Here is an 18,058-nt window from a genome sequence, read left to right as displayed (position 1 = left end):
AGAGAGAGAGAGAGAGAGAGAGAGAGAGAGAGAGAGAGAGAGAGAGAGAGAGAGGTAACTTACAAGGGGTGAAGGTTTGGGGGTGCACATGATTAATGGCGAATCAACCCGATTTTCGATTTGTTCCTGATCTTTCCTTCCTTTTTTCTCTCTCTCTCTCACTCTCTTGTTTACCGCGATCGTCACTTTTTAAGGGCGTTTTATCCTTCTATCAGCAATCTTGTTCAGGTTTTTGATACGTTTGTATTGAATCACACACTCTTGCTTAGATTATGATCATACAAACACTCGCATGCATACATACACGCATATACTGCTCAAACACACACTTGTTCTATCGTGCACACGCATCAGCAGCATGAGATTTGTCTTATGGTTTTTTTTCTTGTGTTATGCATCTTGAAGATGTGGTTTCTCCTCTGACATTAGCTTTATTATGTGCTTCTTGCTAGCTTCTTGCCACTTGTCCACACACATACACACAGACACTTGCGCGTTCACATCCTCAGCAGGTCACGAAGTCACACACTTGATCAGCGCGTATTACAAAAAAAAGGGGACGAATGATCTTGCTTGGGTTGGGTTTGGGAACCTTTAGGCCTCCGACGACGACGACGACGACGGTGAGTTGAACAACTTCGCCGACTCTTGCGTATTGACCACCTTCTTACACGCACACACACTCACACTTGCAGCAACCCCTTTTCCTTGGGTGCGTTCGCACTTGATCGATCGTTTTCCGCAAGCAATTAAAGCTTTTTGTTTGTTTGTTTGTTTGTTTGTTTTGTTTGCATCCAAACCGAAGCTTTCATTAGCTTTAGGAAAATTCTAAAACCATTCTCAACTGCACTTCCGAACTTTGCCTGTGGCCTTTTACCGGGAACTATCGATCACCGAGATAGACCGATCCGAATCCGTACCCTTAAGAAGGTCCTCCAAAAAGGTAGAATCTACAGGTTTACACACTAAATTGCTTCTTATTTTTCTTCTTTTGTGGAATGGATTTCTCCTTTAAAAGCGTCCCTTTCTGGCCCGAGAGGGTTGCTTTTTTTGGGACTTACGCACCTTTCGCATCGATCAAAAAGCTAACAAACACAGTCCATCGATCTCTCTCGCTCTCTTTCTCTCGTTTTCCCTCAGCACTCTATACGATGGGCAACAACACAACACTGATCGCGATCGTTCTCTCCATCTTTCTTGGCCACCACCATTTTTCAGCCCCTTCTCGCGTTCGATGTTGAGGTTCTTCTTTTGGCGTGATTTGCTGTCACGCTTTTAATGCACGGTTCAACTGTTTCTGGCTGACCTGTTGACGTGGTGGTGTGTGGTTGTTGTGTTTGTTTTTTTCTTTTTAGATTTTATTGATTTCGTCAGATGCTCGTCACTTGCACCACACTGCACATTGCACTCTCGCACGCAACTCTTTGGGGTGTGATTTTTTGTTGTTGAACTCCCAAACTCACAGAGAAACTAACATGCCGGAAAATTCAAAAGCACAAAACCACTGTTCCCTTCTCAAATGCGAGTTCTCGCTTATCTCATCTGACGATAGTTTAAAAAAAATAAAACACCATTCGAGCAGGAGATTCTTACACAGCAAAAACCAACCACTTCACAGCGAGCACACGAACACGAATGAAGCTGCCGCTAAAGATCTGGCGCTGGCGAGTGGAAAAAGATCAAACCCCAGCATCACACCCACCGTTGCGCACCACCCTGCCCCCGGTTATCGTTCGCGGCACACTTGGCCGTTTGTCTGAGCTCTCGCGAGTATCGCTTGTCTTGCCCTCCGTGCCACCGTTCTGGTCAGCGCCAAAGGAAAAGCGGAACAAGAATCACTCCAACCCTTTGGTACGGTTATATCTTCAGCCGAAAGCCTCCAAACATACTTCCAGAACCTGCTGGAAGAGTTCCTTCTGCTGGTGGTCGGTCGTGGAGACAACCCTTTGCTCACAACAGTTGATCAACAAGTTTGGGACCGTCGCGCCACAGTACGACCACGAGTGACGGTTGCTACGGGGTTTGTGGCACCATTAAGGCTCACTTCGCAACCCGTCGGAGCTGCTGGAGAAGCCTAACCATTTGCCAGAACCATTTCGATTGTTGTGTGTATGTGTGGGTGTTTGTGTTTGGCGAACCTGTTGCATGTGGCGTTGCGCATGTGAGGTTTTGATTTTTTGGTACGTGGATGAAACGGGAAATGCTTTTACGAGGGTGAGACGCTTTACCTGACGCATGTAAACCGCATACACAAATGAGAGAACCCTGTGCATGATACACAATCGTACGAAGGTTACAAAAGAAGGAAGAAGGGTCTTAGGAACGGGCAAGCTTTCTTCCTTCTTTCCTATGCGCGCCATTCTTTCCTCACACACAGGTGCGACAGTGATTAAGGGGGGCGGTTGTTTCCTTCCATCCCTTCTTATACACACACACAAACTCTCCCTCGCTTACTCACGCTTACTCACTACATGCTGAGCCACATTGCTATGCTAGTCTCGTTCGTTTCGCAGTTTGTATGTATATGCTATGTCTTGCTTCGTGACAACATCTTAAAATGCTAGAAATGTAGTTGCACTTTAGAAACATCACAAAGTGTAAGTTATTGGCTTGTTTTTACATTTAAAAGAGCGGAAAGCTACAATAAAACATTAGTTCTAGTTTTCTTTACTTTTTCCAAAGCTTATTTATCATTACTTTTTAGATGACAAAATAAAGCATAAAGTCGCGTTATCATTCGCCGATGCCAAGAAACTACTCATCTGTGTATGGGTACGATTTGTTTCAGATACAGCTACAGAACACCAAACAGACAGGTAGGGAAACAGGTTATTTTATACCATGGTTTCTATTGCTCTTTTTCCTTATACCCACAAACCAATAAACAAAAAAAAAAACATGGACATTTTATCTGGCTTCAGATGGAAGCTTTGTGTGTACGTATGTGTCGTGGGTTGTCTTGTTTCAAGTTCTTCGTCCATTCGTCTCCTTCGTCTGTCCCGTGTGGTCTTTCATTTCGATGTCTAGATTTTTTCTTGATTTTTTTTTCAACCTTTCGTCAATTCCCGAGCTGGCCATGTCTCCATGGTGCCTACAGATGATCGTGCTATCTAATGGCTGGAGAATGCGATGCACGATCGGTGTGTTCTTCTTTTGCTTTTGGGCGCAAGTACTCTTGATCATCTTCATGATTATCATCTTCGTTTCAGAGCATGGCTCACGTGTGTAAGTCATTGAAAGCTATTGAAATTTTTACCAGCCAAAAAAGGTGCTACGTTTTGTAAGCTCCGATTCCTTGATTATTCAACTGACCGATGGAAGATCATCCAGAACATTCCGAAATGTTCAGTTTACGATTAGATCCTTCTCGTCAAAAGCACAATCAAATTTGTTTCTCATGTCTCAACCAAACGTAATCATACGTAGCGATGGAGTCGCCTAGCTCGGCCATCTTCTTTTTTACGATCGTCACCATCGACTAGTACCTGTGCGACACGTGCAACCAATGAACATCGGCGCTACGAATCTGATCTTTTGTACTAGCAAATCATCAGGGATGATCCTTACCCACTTCACCCCACCCTTGTTTGAAGGGTGTTGGACGAGGCGCCATACAAATTCGTTCTCATTAGGCGATCGGCATCGAAATCGCCGGGAATCGAAGCGACAAGTGTGTTGCTCCGTGCTTGTGCAGTGGCGGTGGTAATCATTTACCGCGTACATGTTTTCTGTTCTGTTTATTTACAAATCATTTGAAACGTGATTAGGTTAAGCAACATGCAGTCCTGGGTTATGGTTATTTATGGAAAGTCAAACATGCAAATAGCGTCTTGTGCGTTATCCTAAGAACTGGACGGGTAGCGAAGTGACTACGCCGAAGAGCGGGATGCGAAGAAACTTTAGTGATGACGGTCAAAGCACAAGGCATTGACCTACAACGTGACCTATTTCGACCGAATCTTTCTTTCTAGCCTTTTTGTTGTTTTTTATTTCTTCAGCCGCGAGTTGGAGATGTGTGTGGTTAATGACGTGAATCTCTCACGTGCATTTTTTTCTAATGTTATGCAAATAAAGTTTGCATTGAAGCTAACATACAAACATACAAATATTTTTGATGCTCATTCTATGTTGGATTTATGGTTACATGATTGAAATAAATTCTTGATTTATCAACGGGTTTTATTTTATAGCTATATGCTTACTTATTAATCTATTCAAAGTTATAAAAAAAATAATTGTAAACGCACAAAAAATAAACGGAATTTCAAATTGTTGTTATACTCCGGAGCAGACGTACCGCAATGGAGCGGATCAACTTCTGCTCCGATCCGGAACTAGTGTTCCCTCTGCCTATCCCTAGCTCGTGCCATCGCTAGGTGTTGTTTACATCGGCGAAAGCGGTGTTTGTGCTTCAGTCGAAATAAAGCGGTGCGTGAAAATTGAACGTTTGCGTGTGAAATAGTATGTTTGCTGTGTAAAACTGTGCAAAAATGTCTGCAGAACTTCGAATTGTAAAGCTTTTTGAGGAAGTATTGGTAAGGAAAACATTATTTACTTCGCTTTCGCGCCGCTTGGTCTGCGTACATCATGGTGTTGAAAAGCTGCCACCCCAACTAATGCGAATGCACATTGCAGGAGGATAAAAACATTGTCCCAAGCTTCGATGAGGAGGAACAGCGTAAAAAGACCGAGGAGGGTTACAAGAAAATCGGTACCCTGTTCGGTGCGATGACACCGGAAGTGAAGGAAGCATCGATCCGTAGCTACCTTGGCTACGTGGCCACCGTAAACCACCAGAACCGGGTGCACAACTATCTGCAGGTGATGAACCGCATGGTGGCATTGAACATCATCCCCGCCAAACTGTTGTGCGATCAGCTGATGTGCTCGGAAAAGCTGGTGTACAAAAATCCATGCTTCTGGATCGAAGCATTCCGACTGATCCGGAAAGTGATCGGTGGGGTCGACTACAAAGGGGTGCGGGAAATCATGAAGTGCTGCAAAGAGAAGGCACTTTCGTTTCCGGCCAACGTGAGCGTTAACATACTGCCGCAGCTGCTCGAGTTAATCGAACTGATCGAACATATCTTCAACCGAAACGCATGCTTACTGCCGGCGTACTTTATCATAAATGAGATCAAGAAAACCGACTACCAAAACATGCACTGGCGTGTATCGAATCTGACGGCAAATTTTATCGAAGAGTTTGTATCGGTCGCACAGATGCTGTCGATTATTGGCCACTCGTCAATGCTTCCGATTGTGGAACATTCGTCGTACGCGGATAATCTTATCATACCGTGGAAGCTGGATCCGGACACGCTGAAGCTTTCGCTCCGCGGCAATCTACCGTACGATGAGGAACTGCTGCAACCCCAGGCCCGTCTGCTGCGGTTCGTACTGCAGCAGCCCTATTCACGCGATATGGTCTGCTCGATGCTAAACTTCCAAAAGCAGCAGAAACAAAAGTGTGCCGCACTGGAGGAGCAGCTCGTTTGGTTGGTGCTGAACGCGATGGAATACTCGGAAAAGGAGGGAGCGACGGGTCCGAATGTGGCCAACAGCGAGCACGATAACGATCAAAGCCACACGCAGTGGGTTTGGCTGCACCTTAGCTCGCAGCTGATCTACTTCGTGCTGTTTCAGTTCGCGACGTTTCAGAACATTGTGAACGCGCTGCACGAAAAGCTGGCGGTGCGTAATTTACGCCGCGGTCGGGACCATTTAATGTGGGTATTTTTGCAGTACATTTCGGGTAGCATCCAGAAGCACTCCATACTGAACTTTTTGCCGATACTGAAGCTGTACGATATACTGTACCCGGAGAAGGAACCGTTACCGGTACCGGATAATAATAATCCCAACTGTACGCATCAGATGGCACCGACCTGCATCTGGATCCATCTGATGAAGCGTGCCCAGACGGAGAATTACAATATTAATCGACCGGTACCGATTGCGCTACGGTTACACTTTGAGTATTTGCAACATCTCGCCATGCCGAGCAACAATCCGACACTATTTATGGGATCGGAGTATCGGTTTGCGTTGCTATGCAACGCATACTCCACCCAGACGGACTATTTTTCGCGCCCGATGCAAGCGTTGATCGATACGATATTGGGCAACAGTAAGAACCCGCAGGCTAGTATGGTTGGTGGTGGCGTACAGTCTCTTCCGACGGCTCCACTCTCAATGCGCGTGCTGGACAGTTTAACCATACATAGCAAGATGTCGTTGATACACAGTATTGTTATGCACATGATCAAACAAGCACAGAACAAAAGCTCGATCCCGAACGGGAACAACATGGCACCGGCCCTCGTGGAAACGTACTCACGGCTGCTGGTGTACACCGAGATCGAGTCGCTTGGCATAAAAGGATTCTTGGGACAGTTACTGCCGCAGGTATTTAAATCACAAGCCTGGGGCATACTTTACACACTGCTGGAGATGTTCTCCTATCGGATGCATCACATCCATTCGCATTATCGGGTGCAGCTGTTGACGCATCTACATTCATTGGCCTCAGTGCCGCACACGAATCAAATGCAGCTTCACTCCTGGTAGGTGCTAGACGCTTTTTAGCTAGTAAAACTTTATTCTTAGGGCTCGTCAACACTTATTTGGCAAGATTTGGCAAGAAATCTTAAAATACGCTACAATAAGCTTTCGTGTGGACGAGCCTTAATCCATGGATACGCTCGAATCACTGTGAGGACGAGCCTTAATAGTTATTTTTATGAATTTTTAATTTTAGCGTTGAATCGACCGCCCTCCGTCTCATCATTGGGCTCGGTTCGGTAGAAGTACAGGCCCAACTCTCCCGCTATCTAAGCGAACCGAAACCACCGGGCAACATTGTATCAGCCGAAAGTGAGGAACTTAACCGTGCGCTCGTACTAACGCTGGCCCGCTCGATGCACATCACCGGCACCGGAAACGATCCACAGTCGAGCGCTTGGTGTAAGGATTTGCTGCAGAACATAATGCTCAATACGCCCCATGCCTGGCCCCAGCATACTCTTTACTGCTTCCCGCCCGTGCTGAACGAATTCTTCATGCAGCACAACATACCGAAGGAAAGCAAGCAGCTGCTGAAGAAAACGGTCGACGAAGAGTACCGCAACTGGGCGTCGATGACGAACGAAAATGACATTATCGCTCATTTCGGCATGACCGTTAATCCACCGCTCTTTCTCTGTCTGGTGTTTAAGATGATTATCGAAACGGACGTTATCAGTCCGGTAGCGTACAAGTGAGTGAAGTGCGAAAAAAGGGCTTAGCTTTTCCGCGTTGCTTAAGATTCTCTTGCTTTTTTTAATTTTTTGCAGAATTCTGGAACGCATCGGTGCTCGCGCACTGTCCACCCATCTACGGAAAATGTGTGATTACTTGCTGTTCGAGGTGGCCAACTCGGGTGGTGGAGCGCACGTGAACAAATGTGTCGACACGATCAACGATATGATCTGGAAGTACAATATCGTAACGATCGATCGGCTTGTGCTGTGCTTGATATTGCGCACCCTTGACGGCAATGAAGCGCAGGTGAGCTTCTACATCATTCAGCTGCTGTTGCTGAAAACGTCCGAGTTTCGCAATCGGGTGCAGGAATTCATTACGATCAACTCACCAGAACACTGGAAGCAAAACAATTGGCACGAACGGCATCTAGCGTTTCATCAAAAGTTCCCGGAAAAGTTTGCCCCGGATGAATCCGTGTCGCATCCAACGCTGCCAGTGTACTTTGGGAATGTTTGTCTCCGGTTTCTCCCCGTACTGGACATTATCGTGCATCGGTTTCTGGAGGTACCGACACAGCTGAGCAAAACGCTCGACGTGATACTGGACCATTTGGGATCGTTGTACAAATTTCACGATCGTCCTATCACGTATCTTTACAACACGCTGCATTATTACGAGCGGAAGCTACGGGATCGACCACAGTTGAAAAAACGTTTGGTAGGTAGTAGAAGGTAGAAGGTTTGGCTCACGGTCAATTCTATTTTTTTAAATCTTTCTGTCCAGGTCGGCACAGTGGTGGGATCGCTAAAAGATGTACGACCAGAAAATTGGGCCCTTACCGAAGCGTACCAGGCGTACGTGATGACTAAAGAGACGGACAACGTAAACTGGGTGCCGGAGTTGACCTATTACATCAATCTTGTGCGACGCATGCAAGACAGTATCCTTTTTTATCTGAACCCCAAACAAAACCCATTTTTTCCTCACGTTCGTTTGATTTTCCTTAGCTTCTAAACTACACTAGCTATGGATGGGAAGAATGTATTTTCAGGCACGGATTGGCGATTTAATGAGTTCCCAAATCCTCCGGCCCATGCACTGTACGTGACGTGTGTGGAACTGCTTGGTTTGCCGGTTGGACCTACTGTGGTCGCGAACAGCATTATCGACGTGTTGGTGAAAGGCTATACCGTCGTACCGAATGCCGTCATACATAATTGGGCCAACACGATCGGGTTGCTAATGGCAGCCCTACCGGAAGCTTACTGGAGCGTCATTTACGAGCGGTTGCAGGGTGCTCTGAATTCAAAGTCGATGAAAGAATGGGTCTACCGGCAGAGTCCGTTCGAGATGTTTAACTTTAAGATTGTGAAGGAATCGATGCTTGATCGGAGCTACGTTACGGTGCTAGCGATTGTGCATAGCATTTTCCATCATTTCGGTATCGGGCAGCTAGCTACTATTACTGAGTGCGTGTCGAACATACCTGTTTTATGCACCTTGGGGCAGCTTTCATAACAGCCTTCTTTTCGTTTTAGGACAATTAAAGAAAAACTTAAACCACTGGTCCATACAGAGTATCAGCTGATCTACGTCTGTCACGTGGTTGGTCCGTTTCTGCATCGACTAAGCATCGAGCGTGCGCGTGCCGTCTCGGACATTACGCTCATGCTGTACGAGCTGTTGGAACAGGTGGACAAGGCACAGCCAGCGCAACCGTTACGCTATATGGATCCGATCTGCGATTTGCTATACCACATCAAGTACATGTTCGTCGGCGATACGATGAAAACGGAACTGGAAGCTATCATTCGCCGTTTGCGACCAGCGCTTCAGATGCGATTACGCTTCATAACGCGCCTGAACGTCGAGGAAATCGGTGTCGATCAGACGGCGGCAGGTGTGCAAGGTGTTGCCGGTGTTGCAACGGGTACAACCGTACCACCAGGACCAGCTTCCGGTACGGGTCCCGGAACAGCGCAAGGTTCCGTAGTTGCCCCGGGACAGGGAGTTGCAGGACCAGGCACAGGTGTGCCACAGCAAACACAGCAGATAAGCGGTGTTGGAAATCCTAATGTTGCGTTACAGCAGCAACTGCAACAGCAGATGGGTCAACAGGGCATGCAAACGCATCACTAAAGGGTCTTAAGGGACTTGACATTTTTTTATGTATCACTAAACTAGGTGTGAATGTGTGCGTGTAATGCTTGATGATCATATAATTATTAAAAGAAAGACTACATGCGATCATTATCTTGTAACCGATTATAGTTGTTACCTTTAAAAACACAACATCCGGAATTACTTTTTGCTTTCTTCTTCTTTTTGACTTAACGACCTACTAGGTCACCGGCTCCGAAATCGCCTCACCATCGGGGGGCCGTCCTTATTCGCTTTAGTACGGGAAGGATTTTTCTTATCGATATTAGAGAAACTTGGGGCAAGTGTGCCATATAGGTAAGTTAGAAACCTAGCATTTTTACAGCAAAAAGTCAGTTAAATGCCCATGTGAGTATGCAGAGTTGTACGTACCAGTGGCAAGATACCAAATTTCATGAACAATACTAAATTTTTCTCACTTTATCGTATTTTTTTGCTGATAAACAAAATTTAATGTAATTTTACAATATTTCAACCGGTTAAAATAAGCTCTCAAAACACAAAGAAACAAAAATTAAAAAAAAAAACTGTGGAATACATGACAAAGCTGAGACAAAAAGACGTCGAATCGTGAAGGCAGTTTATGAAGGTCATGAAGTTAAAAAATAAAATAAAAATTCAATAATTTTGGAGCAAAGGACCACCTATTTGGGGCAAGAGTGCTGCAAACTTTTCGCTGATGAGAGTTGAGCTATAAAAAAATGTAAAAATTGTTGTTTACAATCACGATATCCCAATTCTGGATTCGAACAAACGTCCTGATCGATCCGACTTGGGAGTTTATCCCGGAATCAGATTGGAATAATTTAATTAGTAGTTCAGAGAGAAGTAGTAGCGGAAAAGGTCACAAAAAAAGGTGACCAAGGGCACTTAAGTGACATGAACCGCCCTTCCCTTCTTAAAATCCTATCGATGTCGTCGCTCGAACTTAACCATGATCGGATCTTTCGTGCGCAATATGATATCCGCAACGAACACCAGCTCCTCACGCTTGGTAACAGGTAGGACGCGAAAGTTCATCAGTATCGCACCCAGCACCGCCTTCAGCTCCAAGATAGCAAACCGTTGACCAATACAATTCCTTGGACCCGCACTAAATGGCACGTACGCGTACGGACTACGAGTCGCAACGTTTTCCGGCAGGAAGCGATCCGGATCGAAACGTTCCGGGTCGGGAAATACGGCCGGATCACGGTGCAGATCGAAGATGTGCACATTGAACAGTGTATCCTTCGGCACGGATCGATCACCAAACATGGTGTCCTCGGAGATGTTACGAGAAATGAAGGGAACCGGTGGATACAACCGTAAAGATTCCTTTAGAACCATATCCATGTACTTCAGCTCGTTGTAGTCACGCTGCGTGAACTCTGCATCCCCATCTGGATCCGATCGTGACTGCGCAATCAGCTGCAACTCTTCGTACAGCCGTTGCTGTACTTCCGGGCTGTGGGCAAGCAGCAGCAGCGTAAAGATGATGGCGGCGGACGTTGTGTCGTGCCCTTCGAACATGAACGTATCCACCTCCTCCCGAATGCCTTCCTCGTCGATCTGTTCCTTCGCTTCAGCGGCTAGCAGCGTGTCCAGCATGGCGTACCGTTGTTTGAGATTCGTGTAGCTAAATTTAACCGGAATCGACAAGAGATTGAACATTATGTCAACGTCACTGGAAATGAACTGAATGTCTTACATATTTTCCTCCGAAAAATCGCCTATGTTTCGTACATTTTGATGGAACAGTTCCCGGCGCTGCTGTATGATAGAGCGGGTGAACGCGTGCACCGGTTGAAGCAGCTTGTACAATTTGGCCTGCAATCCAGTCAGCTTGTAGTTGAAATCCTCAAACAGCCAAGGATTCATCAGCCGCTGCAGCAGCATGGTACCGATCGCTTCTATTTTACCCCGATACTCGTTCGCCAGCGTCATCGAGTCCAGTTTGATGCCCATAGCCGTTTCTAGATAGTGATGTAATTAACGTTAGACTTAAGGTCTGAAACGATAACTTCCCGTTGCTTACCGCAAATGGTATTTAGCGTAAACTTCGTAGCGATCGGTTGCAGTGCCACCGGTGTACCTTTGTCCGCGTATTGACCCAGCTGTGCCACCAAACTGCGGCACTCCTCCTGAAAGGTGAGCAAAAAGCTGGGCAAGATGTTGAAGTGAAATGCGGGCGTCAGGATTCGCCGACGATGTTGCCACTTGCTGCCAGTACTGTTCAACAGTCCAATGCCGAGGAAGCTGTGGGTTAAGCTGTATATCAAACCCTTATCGATGAGCTTCGGGCTCGATAGGAGCGGCTCGACGTCTTTCGCCTGGATCGCGTTTAGGTTGAGCAGTCCGCGCACCAGTATGCGATACGTGTCGCCATATTTAGCAGCCCACCGACGGGGCAGCTGGAAGGTGCGCTGCTGGTCGTTGAACAGCAGATTGTGTGCATTGCCAAGGATGGGTAAAGCTTTTGGACCTGGAAACTTTTTCCCAGCACGGTACGCTGCCGAAAGTTGGACGCGCAATTCGAAGGCAACGAGCAGAAACACTACGAACAGTAAAACCACGGTCAGGATGTCCATCTCTTGCGGGTTGTGCGAGTAAACTGAACCGAGCCACTCGGACGTAGATTTGAGACGATCCCGAACTTTAGCTACTTTGGCATACCGATTGGGGTCGGATTGTGATACCCGCGAGCATGACTAGTGCAAAATTGACCCCAAGGGTGGGTAGGTGATGATTAAAAGGCAGAGCAATATTTCGGTGATGTTCGGTCCCACCGGACTGCTGTTGATAAAGAATCACAGAAAGCCGAGCATCGTTGTTCTTGATCGTGATTGTGTTTTTCGAGTGAACCACACACCTGGAATTAATTCCTCAATTTGCTCTGTATATTGCATATCAGTAAATTAGGTTATATTTTTGTCCACACACTAACCAACACTAAAACACTGAAACGAGGGCTCGAAGTACAGAAATATATTACGACTGTTTGCAAACAGTCTGCTGATAATTAACACGCCGTCGTACACTAGAGGCCTCTGCGACTCTTCGTCCCACGTGTTAGTCAGCGCGCTCCTGATAATGGCGGCTACTGACCGCGTGTACTCTCCGCCTGTACAGTAAACAAACCCATAAGATAACCCACCCACCTACAGGGACGCAATTCAACCTCGCACACCTTACCACGCACTCCTCCTTCGCTCGAAGCAAACCTTCAGCGGACTGGACGCCCGCAGGACAAGATCCGCAATGAAGCGTATTTCCTCCCGTCTCGTTACGGGCAGGATGCGATAACGCAGCACCAGATAGGCGACAACGGTTTTCACCTCCAGCAGTGCATACTTCTGCCCGATGCAGTTCCGCTGCCCTGCACTAAACGGTACGTACGCGAACGGATTACGTGCCGCGATTCGGTCCGGCAGGAAGCGATCCGGATCGAACCGTTCCGGGTCGGGAAATTGGGCCGGATCACGGTGCAGATCGAAGATATGCAGGTTGGCGATGCATCGCTTCGGTATGGTACGACCGTCCGGTAGTGAAATTTCTTCCGTAACGGAGCGCGAAATGAATGCTACCGGTGGCCATAGGCGAAGGCACTCCTTGATCACGCGATCGAAGAACTTTAGCGAGCTTAGATCGACTGGCGAAAGATGATCATCGTGCGTGATAGTACCTTTCTTTTCGGTGTACAGTTGTACTAGTTCCTGGTACAGGCGGTCCTGAATTTCTGGCTCCCAGGATAGGGTTAGAAAGATGAATACAAGCGCGGATGCGGTCGTATCGTGACCTTCGAATGTGAACGTTTCTACCTCTTCCCGGATACCGTCGGCATCGATTAGTCCTTGCGTTTCTGCTGCAAGAAGTGTGTCCAGCATGGCGTACCGTTTTTTGCCACCGGAACTAGCTCCGTACAGGGGGGAGTCGTCGTCCTGTTCTGTAGTATCCACTGTGCTGAGATCGTTTAACTTTCCTTGCTCGAACAGTTCACGCCGTTGTGCGATGATCCGATTGGTGAAGAGATGGAGTGGTTTTAGCAAACGTTGTAGCTTCTGGGTGTATCCCAGCACCCGGTACACCCAGTCCACATACAGCCATGGCCGGACTGCACGGTTAAGCATCATATTACCCACCTTATAGATACCGTCCCGATACTCGCGTGCACCGTCCAACGAGTCCAGCTTTACACCCATTGATGTTTCTGTCAGAGAAGGGAAGATGCGACTAAAGGAGTCGAATTTTTCATCCTAGGCCTCTTCCCCATACATACCACAGATAGTGTTCAGCGTTAGCTGTGACATTGCCGACTGAAGGTCAATTTCCACTGCTGACTCTTCCAACGTTCGTCTGGAGTCAATTTTGGCCGCCAGCTTTTCACTCTCCTCACAGAACGTACGATGAAACCCGTTCAGGATGTGGAAGTGAAAGGTTGGCGTTAGAATGCGTCGCCGCTGGAGCCACTTGGCACCCGCACTGTTTAGCAGACCGATCCCGATGAATGGGTGTAGAAACCGATACAGCAAACTCTTGTCCGTGTTGCGTCCACCGCTCATAAATGGTTCCAGCTGCTGGCAGCGCGTAATGTTGAGCGAGAACAGATAGCTGTTTAGCCACAGTCTGTACGTTCCATCGTACTGTTTGGTCCAGCGACGAAATGCATCGAATGTGGTGGCCGCATCTAACCCACGGGTGCTGTACATTGTACCGATCAGTGGCCATACGGGTGGTCCGGGAAATTGTCGTACCGCACCGTACGTCGCACCACGCCTATCGATCACATCCCAAACGATCCACACCAGAAGCAGTAGAACGGGCAGCAGAAGGACGGCCGACAGTGGCGAGCCGTTGATCGCTAGTACACTCCAATCGGCGGCCATGTCGATTACTGAATGCAAAAATCAAAAAGCTTTCTCCCGATCGAGCACTGAGGGAAAATGGTGCTATTTGCGTGCTAGAAGAAGGCGTTACCGATAAGAGCATCCGCTATTGAAGTGCAGTTTGTTGCAGTGGGCTATTTTGTAAACAGTCCGCAGTACCGTAGGTCAGGGTGGCCAAGCGTGAGAACTTGATGGAAAATAGGATAGGGACGTACCCGCGATCGGATCCCGCCGGAAGATATGATTTACTATTCAAAACTATTAGACGGGAGGGACCGTTTAATTAGAGTACCCGAATGAAACCCCACACCTTCCTCTATTGGCTCTAGTGCCGCCGCACCAGTCGCACTTTTAATGGAGTTTTAGCGCGCAGTACCAGATCGGCCATGAAGATGATCTCCGCACGGCGTGTCACCGGTAGCAGCCGAAAGCGGTTTAGTACCGCCACCAGTACCGTCTTAATTTCGAGCAGTGCAAACTTCTGTCCGATGCAGTTCCGGGGTCCAGCACTGAACGGTACGTAAGCGTACGGATTACGCTTTTCTGCCACCTCCGGTAGGAAGCGGTCCGGATCGAAGTGTTCTGGATTGGGAAATTGGGCCGGATCTCGATGCAGATCGTAAATGTGGACGTGCGTGATTGTGTTGTGCGGGAAGACGGTTCCATCTGAAAAAGGGGGGTGGAGCGGACAGATGGAAGGAGTGATTTATGGGTTTAGTTTGAAATAAAGGCGGATCAAGCTCTCCTTGAGGAGGCCTTCAGTCGGAATAAATGTTGAGGCTACCACTATCCAACAACGAGACAAAAAGTCTCATGAGACATTAGATAGCGAGCTTGACTTAGTAAATCGGGAAGCCAAGAAGAAAAAGAAGAAAGTAACATAGGACCCTTTCTGCGATGCCGCTGCTACGAACCCCTTAATAAGGGGCTGCCCAACATCCTCCACGTGGTTTGTCGACTTGCCGATCAATCTGATCACTTACCCACGACCAGCTCTCCGGTGGTAGTGCGCGAAATAAATGCTACCGGTGGATACAACCGTAAAGATTCCTTGATTACACGGTCCAGATACGGCAGCTGCTGATAATCCTGCACGGTAAGGCGCACAGAACCGGTCGCTGTTGGATCGGTAGTATCGCCAAGGCCATCGAGTAAATTCGCCAGCTCCTTATAGCAGCGTTCCTGCACGTCCTGCTCGTTCGCTAGTAGTACAAGGGTAAACATAATGGCGGCGGCCGTTGTATCGTGCCCTTCGAACATGAATGTATCCACCTCCTCCCGGATGCCTTCCTCGTCGATCTGTTCCTTCGCTTCAGCGGCTAGCAGCGTGTCCAGCATCGCATACCGTTGCTTGCTGCCAAAGTACCTGGAAAAGGGTCACCGCATTTTAATTTCCCAAAGCTCAGATTAATACGACCTTAGCAGAAGGAGAATTAACGCACATGTTATCCTCGCTGTTCGGATCCGGAGTGGACGCTGCCTGAGCTTGGAAGTTTTGTCGACGCTGGCGTATGATGCTACGCGTGAAGTGATGTATAGGTTTCAATGATTCGGCCAGTGGTCCATCGTACCCTAGCAGCCGATAGACACGATCGTTGTACAGCCAGGGCGACATAGTGCGATGGACCAACATTTCACCCACCTCGTACACCTTCGCCTTGTACTGATCCGCTTCGTTGTACGCATCCAGTTTCACACCCATAGCCGTTTCTGGGTGTGAACAAAAAAAACTGCAGAGACTAAACCCACTTTATGTGCTGCCCTTGCTAACTTACCACAAATCGTGTGCAGCGCGAAGCTTGTCACGATCGGCTGTAGCACTATGTCCTGCACGCCATCGGCAAAGCGATCCAGCTGCTGTACCAGTTTGTCACTTTCCTCCTGGAAGATGGTTAGAAACTTGGGCAGTATGTTGAAGTGGAATGCCGGTGTAAGTATGCGGCGCCGCTGCTGCCATTTGGAGCCCTTACTGCACAGCAACCCATCGCCCATGAGCGGATGAAGAAACTTGTACAGGATGCTTTTGCGAGTGTGCTGCGTGCTGGCAAGGATCTTTTCCGCTTCCTTGGTGCGGGTAATGTTTAGTATCACCTTGCCGTCGATCCACTGCCGGTAGGATTCACCATAGCGGGTCGCATTTTCACGCGCGTAGGCAAACGTTTGAACTGTGGGGATAAACGTGGTTGACGAGATCAGGTTAGGAATTTGAATTGCATTTGTCGGGGCGAGCGTAGGCGACTAACCAGGATTTTTGAACAACAGTTCCAGTAGGTTCCCCAGCACCGGTACCATCCTTCCACCGGGATAGCGTTTGGCAGCTCGGAAACCATCCGTTTGCTTCGAATGGTAATCGCGCACCAGCAGCACAGTAATGCAACTGCCGAGGATGAATACTAGAACTGCGAGCAACATCTTGGTTGCTTTCCAACGAAGCGAGAACCGATGTGTGTAATCCACTAGATGAGAAGTGTTGCACGATACTAACGAAGTAGCTGGGATCTCTCAACCTGGTAGGTGTACGTGCAACTGATCACGCTCGAATCCTGATCGATGTCGCAAACAGGTCACCGCAATTGAGGAAGTAATGAAGTCTCACGCTTCGAAAGGGGCGTGCTTGTATGTGCGAAGTGTAATAATCACCATAATCGGTGCGCGCACCTTTGGTTGGGGCCGGGTCGAAAGTAGCACCGGCCGATCAAACGATGCACGATGAGAGAGAGGTTAGAGATCTGTATTAAGATGGATTGGAGTGCTTGCTAATAAGCTTAGTTTGCGAATTTTTTTTTGTTTCTTCGTTCTCCGACTATTTAGTTTCTAGGTGAAAGGGTTAACCGTTGAAGCGGGTTAGAGTCTCGCTACATTATAGCCGAGGGTACACTTAATTACCTTTGCTGCGCGGGCTATATAAAGCGCTATGAGGACGGCATCGTTAATATGAGATTAGTACCAATCTATCATCCGGAGATATTGGATGATAATGGCAAGAAAAATGAAGGTATAAACGATTCAATGTATAAGCAAATAAGCGGTTCAGTTTAACCGCAGTCATTGCGGATCACATGCAGGGTAGATCAAGAGATCGTCGGCCACTACCATAAGGCCATTGATGTTGGCGGCTAGGTTTCTGCAGGCCAAGCTTCAGCTGCTCGGATTCTCAAAGCAGCTGACAGCCATGGAAAGTAATGCGTGAAAATGAGACTCCACAATCCGCGCACCATCAGGAGTGCCACAAGGGAGTAACCTCGGTCCACTACTCTTCCTGGTTTACTTAAACGGCATCACTTGTGTACGACCGGCATACACACACACACACATTTTATACGCCGATGACGCGAAAATTTACCATCCAATCTACAATCGAGCTGATCAACTACTGCTGCAGGCCGTTTTTGAGGAATTCCCGTTCTGGGGTGCCGCGGATGACCTGGAGTTATACTTTTGCAAGAAAGAGTGATATCCTGCTTTGTGCCTACAACATGAATGGTGCATTCATCGAACGTAAATGTTGTGCTGATGCTGATGATAACGTGTGGGCTCATATAATTTATTGCCATTTTAAAGTGTTTCTTATATGCAATCATAATAATAAAAACATTATACATTTAACTATTTAATAAAAAACATTATACATTTACTATTTGCTCAGAAGTGGGCTTAAAGCCATAAAATAAATTGCTAGAAAGAACAGTTGGTAAGGGAAATAACACAGCCTAAAGTAATGTCGAATATCTCACGTCCTCGAAAGCAAAAGAAGAGAATTGATTTTTTTAAAACTTTATTCATTACAT

At 47.4% G+C, this 18,058-nt stretch overlaps 5 protein-coding genes across 5 annotated transcripts in view; 2 read left to right on the top strand and 3 right to left on the bottom strand.

Moving 5' to 3' along the window:
• LOC126562723 (E3 ubiquitin-protein ligase RNF185-like) overlaps nucleotides 1-18,058 on the top strand; it is a 382,489-nt gene that overhangs the window by 66,388 nt on the left and 298,043 nt on the right. The window lies entirely within an intron of this gene.
• LOC126561366 (mediator of RNA polymerase II transcription subunit 23) lies at nucleotides 4,424-9,384 on the top strand. Its single transcript, XM_050217475.1, has 7 exons — nucleotides 4,424-4,535; nucleotides 4,636-6,566; nucleotides 6,761-7,258; nucleotides 7,335-7,962; nucleotides 8,029-8,185; nucleotides 8,270-8,714; nucleotides 8,784-9,384. Exons 1-7 carry the CDS (start codon nucleotides 4,491-4,493, stop codon nucleotides 9,382-9,384), a joined length of 4,305 nt encoding a protein of 1,434 aa, XP_050073432.1. The 5' UTR covers nucleotides 4,424-4,490.
• LOC126562079 (probable cytochrome P450 4ac1) lies at nucleotides 10,312-11,999 on the bottom strand. The gene is made up of 3 exons (XM_050218489.1): nucleotides 11,423-11,999; nucleotides 11,096-11,360; nucleotides 10,312-11,023 (listed from the first exon to the last, which is right to left on the bottom strand). The coding sequence occupies exons 1-3, from the start codon at nucleotides 11,973-11,975 to the stop codon at nucleotides 10,312-10,314; spliced, it is 1,530 nt and encodes a 509-aa protein (XP_050074446.1). The 5' UTR covers nucleotides 11,976-11,999.
• Nucleotides 12,576-14,270, bottom strand: LOC126560949 (cytochrome P450 4C1-like). Its single transcript, XM_050216899.1, has 2 exons — nucleotides 13,664-14,270; nucleotides 12,576-13,594 (listed from the first exon to the last, which is right to left on the bottom strand). The coding sequence occupies exons 1-2, from the start codon at nucleotides 14,268-14,270 to the stop codon at nucleotides 12,576-12,578; spliced, it is 1,626 nt and encodes a 541-aa protein (XP_050072856.1).
• Nucleotides 14,596-16,682, bottom strand: LOC126563618 (probable cytochrome P450 4ac1). Its single transcript, XM_050220263.1, has 5 exons — nucleotides 16,514-16,682; nucleotides 16,046-16,435; nucleotides 15,713-15,980; nucleotides 15,254-15,636; nucleotides 14,596-14,936 (listed from the first exon to the last, which is right to left on the bottom strand). The coding sequence occupies exons 1-5, from the start codon at nucleotides 16,680-16,682 to the stop codon at nucleotides 14,596-14,598; spliced, it is 1,551 nt and encodes a 516-aa protein (XP_050076220.1).

This window comes from Anopheles maculipalpis, chromosome 3RL (genome assembly GCF_943734695.1).
Source record: "Anopheles maculipalpis chromosome 3RL, idAnoMacuDA_375_x, whole genome shotgun sequence".
Classification (NCBI taxonomy): Eukaryota; Metazoa; Arthropoda; class Insecta; order Diptera; family Culicidae; genus Anopheles; species Anopheles maculipalpis.
The sequence above is the reverse complement of the archived record's forward strand: the minus strand, read 5'-3'. Positions and strand labels throughout refer to the sequence as shown.

Bases quoted from the DNA above. Each gene is read 5' to 3' on its own strand.
- LOC126561366 (XM_050217475.1), top strand. From the start codon at position 4,491: ATGTCTGCAGAACTTCGAATTGTAAAGCTTTTTGAGGAAGTATTG. The intron at 4,536-4,635 runs GTAAGGAAAACA...TGCACATTGCAG, and splicing joins AGCTTTTTGAGGAAGTATTG to GAGGATAAAAACATTGTCCC. The intron at 7,963-8,028 runs GTAGGTAGTAGA...CTTTCTGTCCAG, and splicing joins CACAGTTGAAAAAACGTTTG to GTCGGCACAGTGGTGGGATC.
- LOC126562079 (XM_050218489.1), bottom strand. From the start codon at position 11,975: ATGGACATCCTGACCGTGGTTTTACTGTTCGTAGTGTTTCTGCTCGTT. The intron at 11,361-11,422 runs GTAAGCAACGGG...ATCACTATCTAG, and splicing joins TACGCTAAATACCATTTGCG to AAACGGCTATGGGCATCAAA. The intron at 11,024-11,095 runs GTAAGACATTCA...GGTTAAATTTAG, and splicing joins GATTTTTCGGAGGAAAATAT to CTACACGAATCTCAAACAAC.
- LOC126560949 (XM_050216899.1), bottom strand. From the start codon at position 14,270: ATGGCCGCCGATTGGAGTGTACTAGCGATCAACGGCTCGCCACTGTCG. The intron at 13,595-13,663 runs GTATGTATGGGG...CTTCTCTGACAG, and splicing joins AACGCTGAACACTATCTGTG to AAACATCAATGGGTGTAAAG.
- LOC126563618 (XM_050220263.1), bottom strand. From the start codon at position 16,682: ATGTTGCTCGCAGTTCTAGTATTCATCCTCGGCAGTTGCATTACTGTG. The intron at 15,981-16,045 runs GTAAGTTAGCAA...GTTCACACCCAG, and splicing joins CGCGCTGCACACGATTTGTG to AAACGGCTATGGGTGTGAAA. The intron at 14,937-15,253 runs GTAAGTGATCAG...CCCCTTTTTCAG, and splicing joins CACCGGAGAGCTGGTCGTGG to ATGGAACCGTCTTCCCGCAC.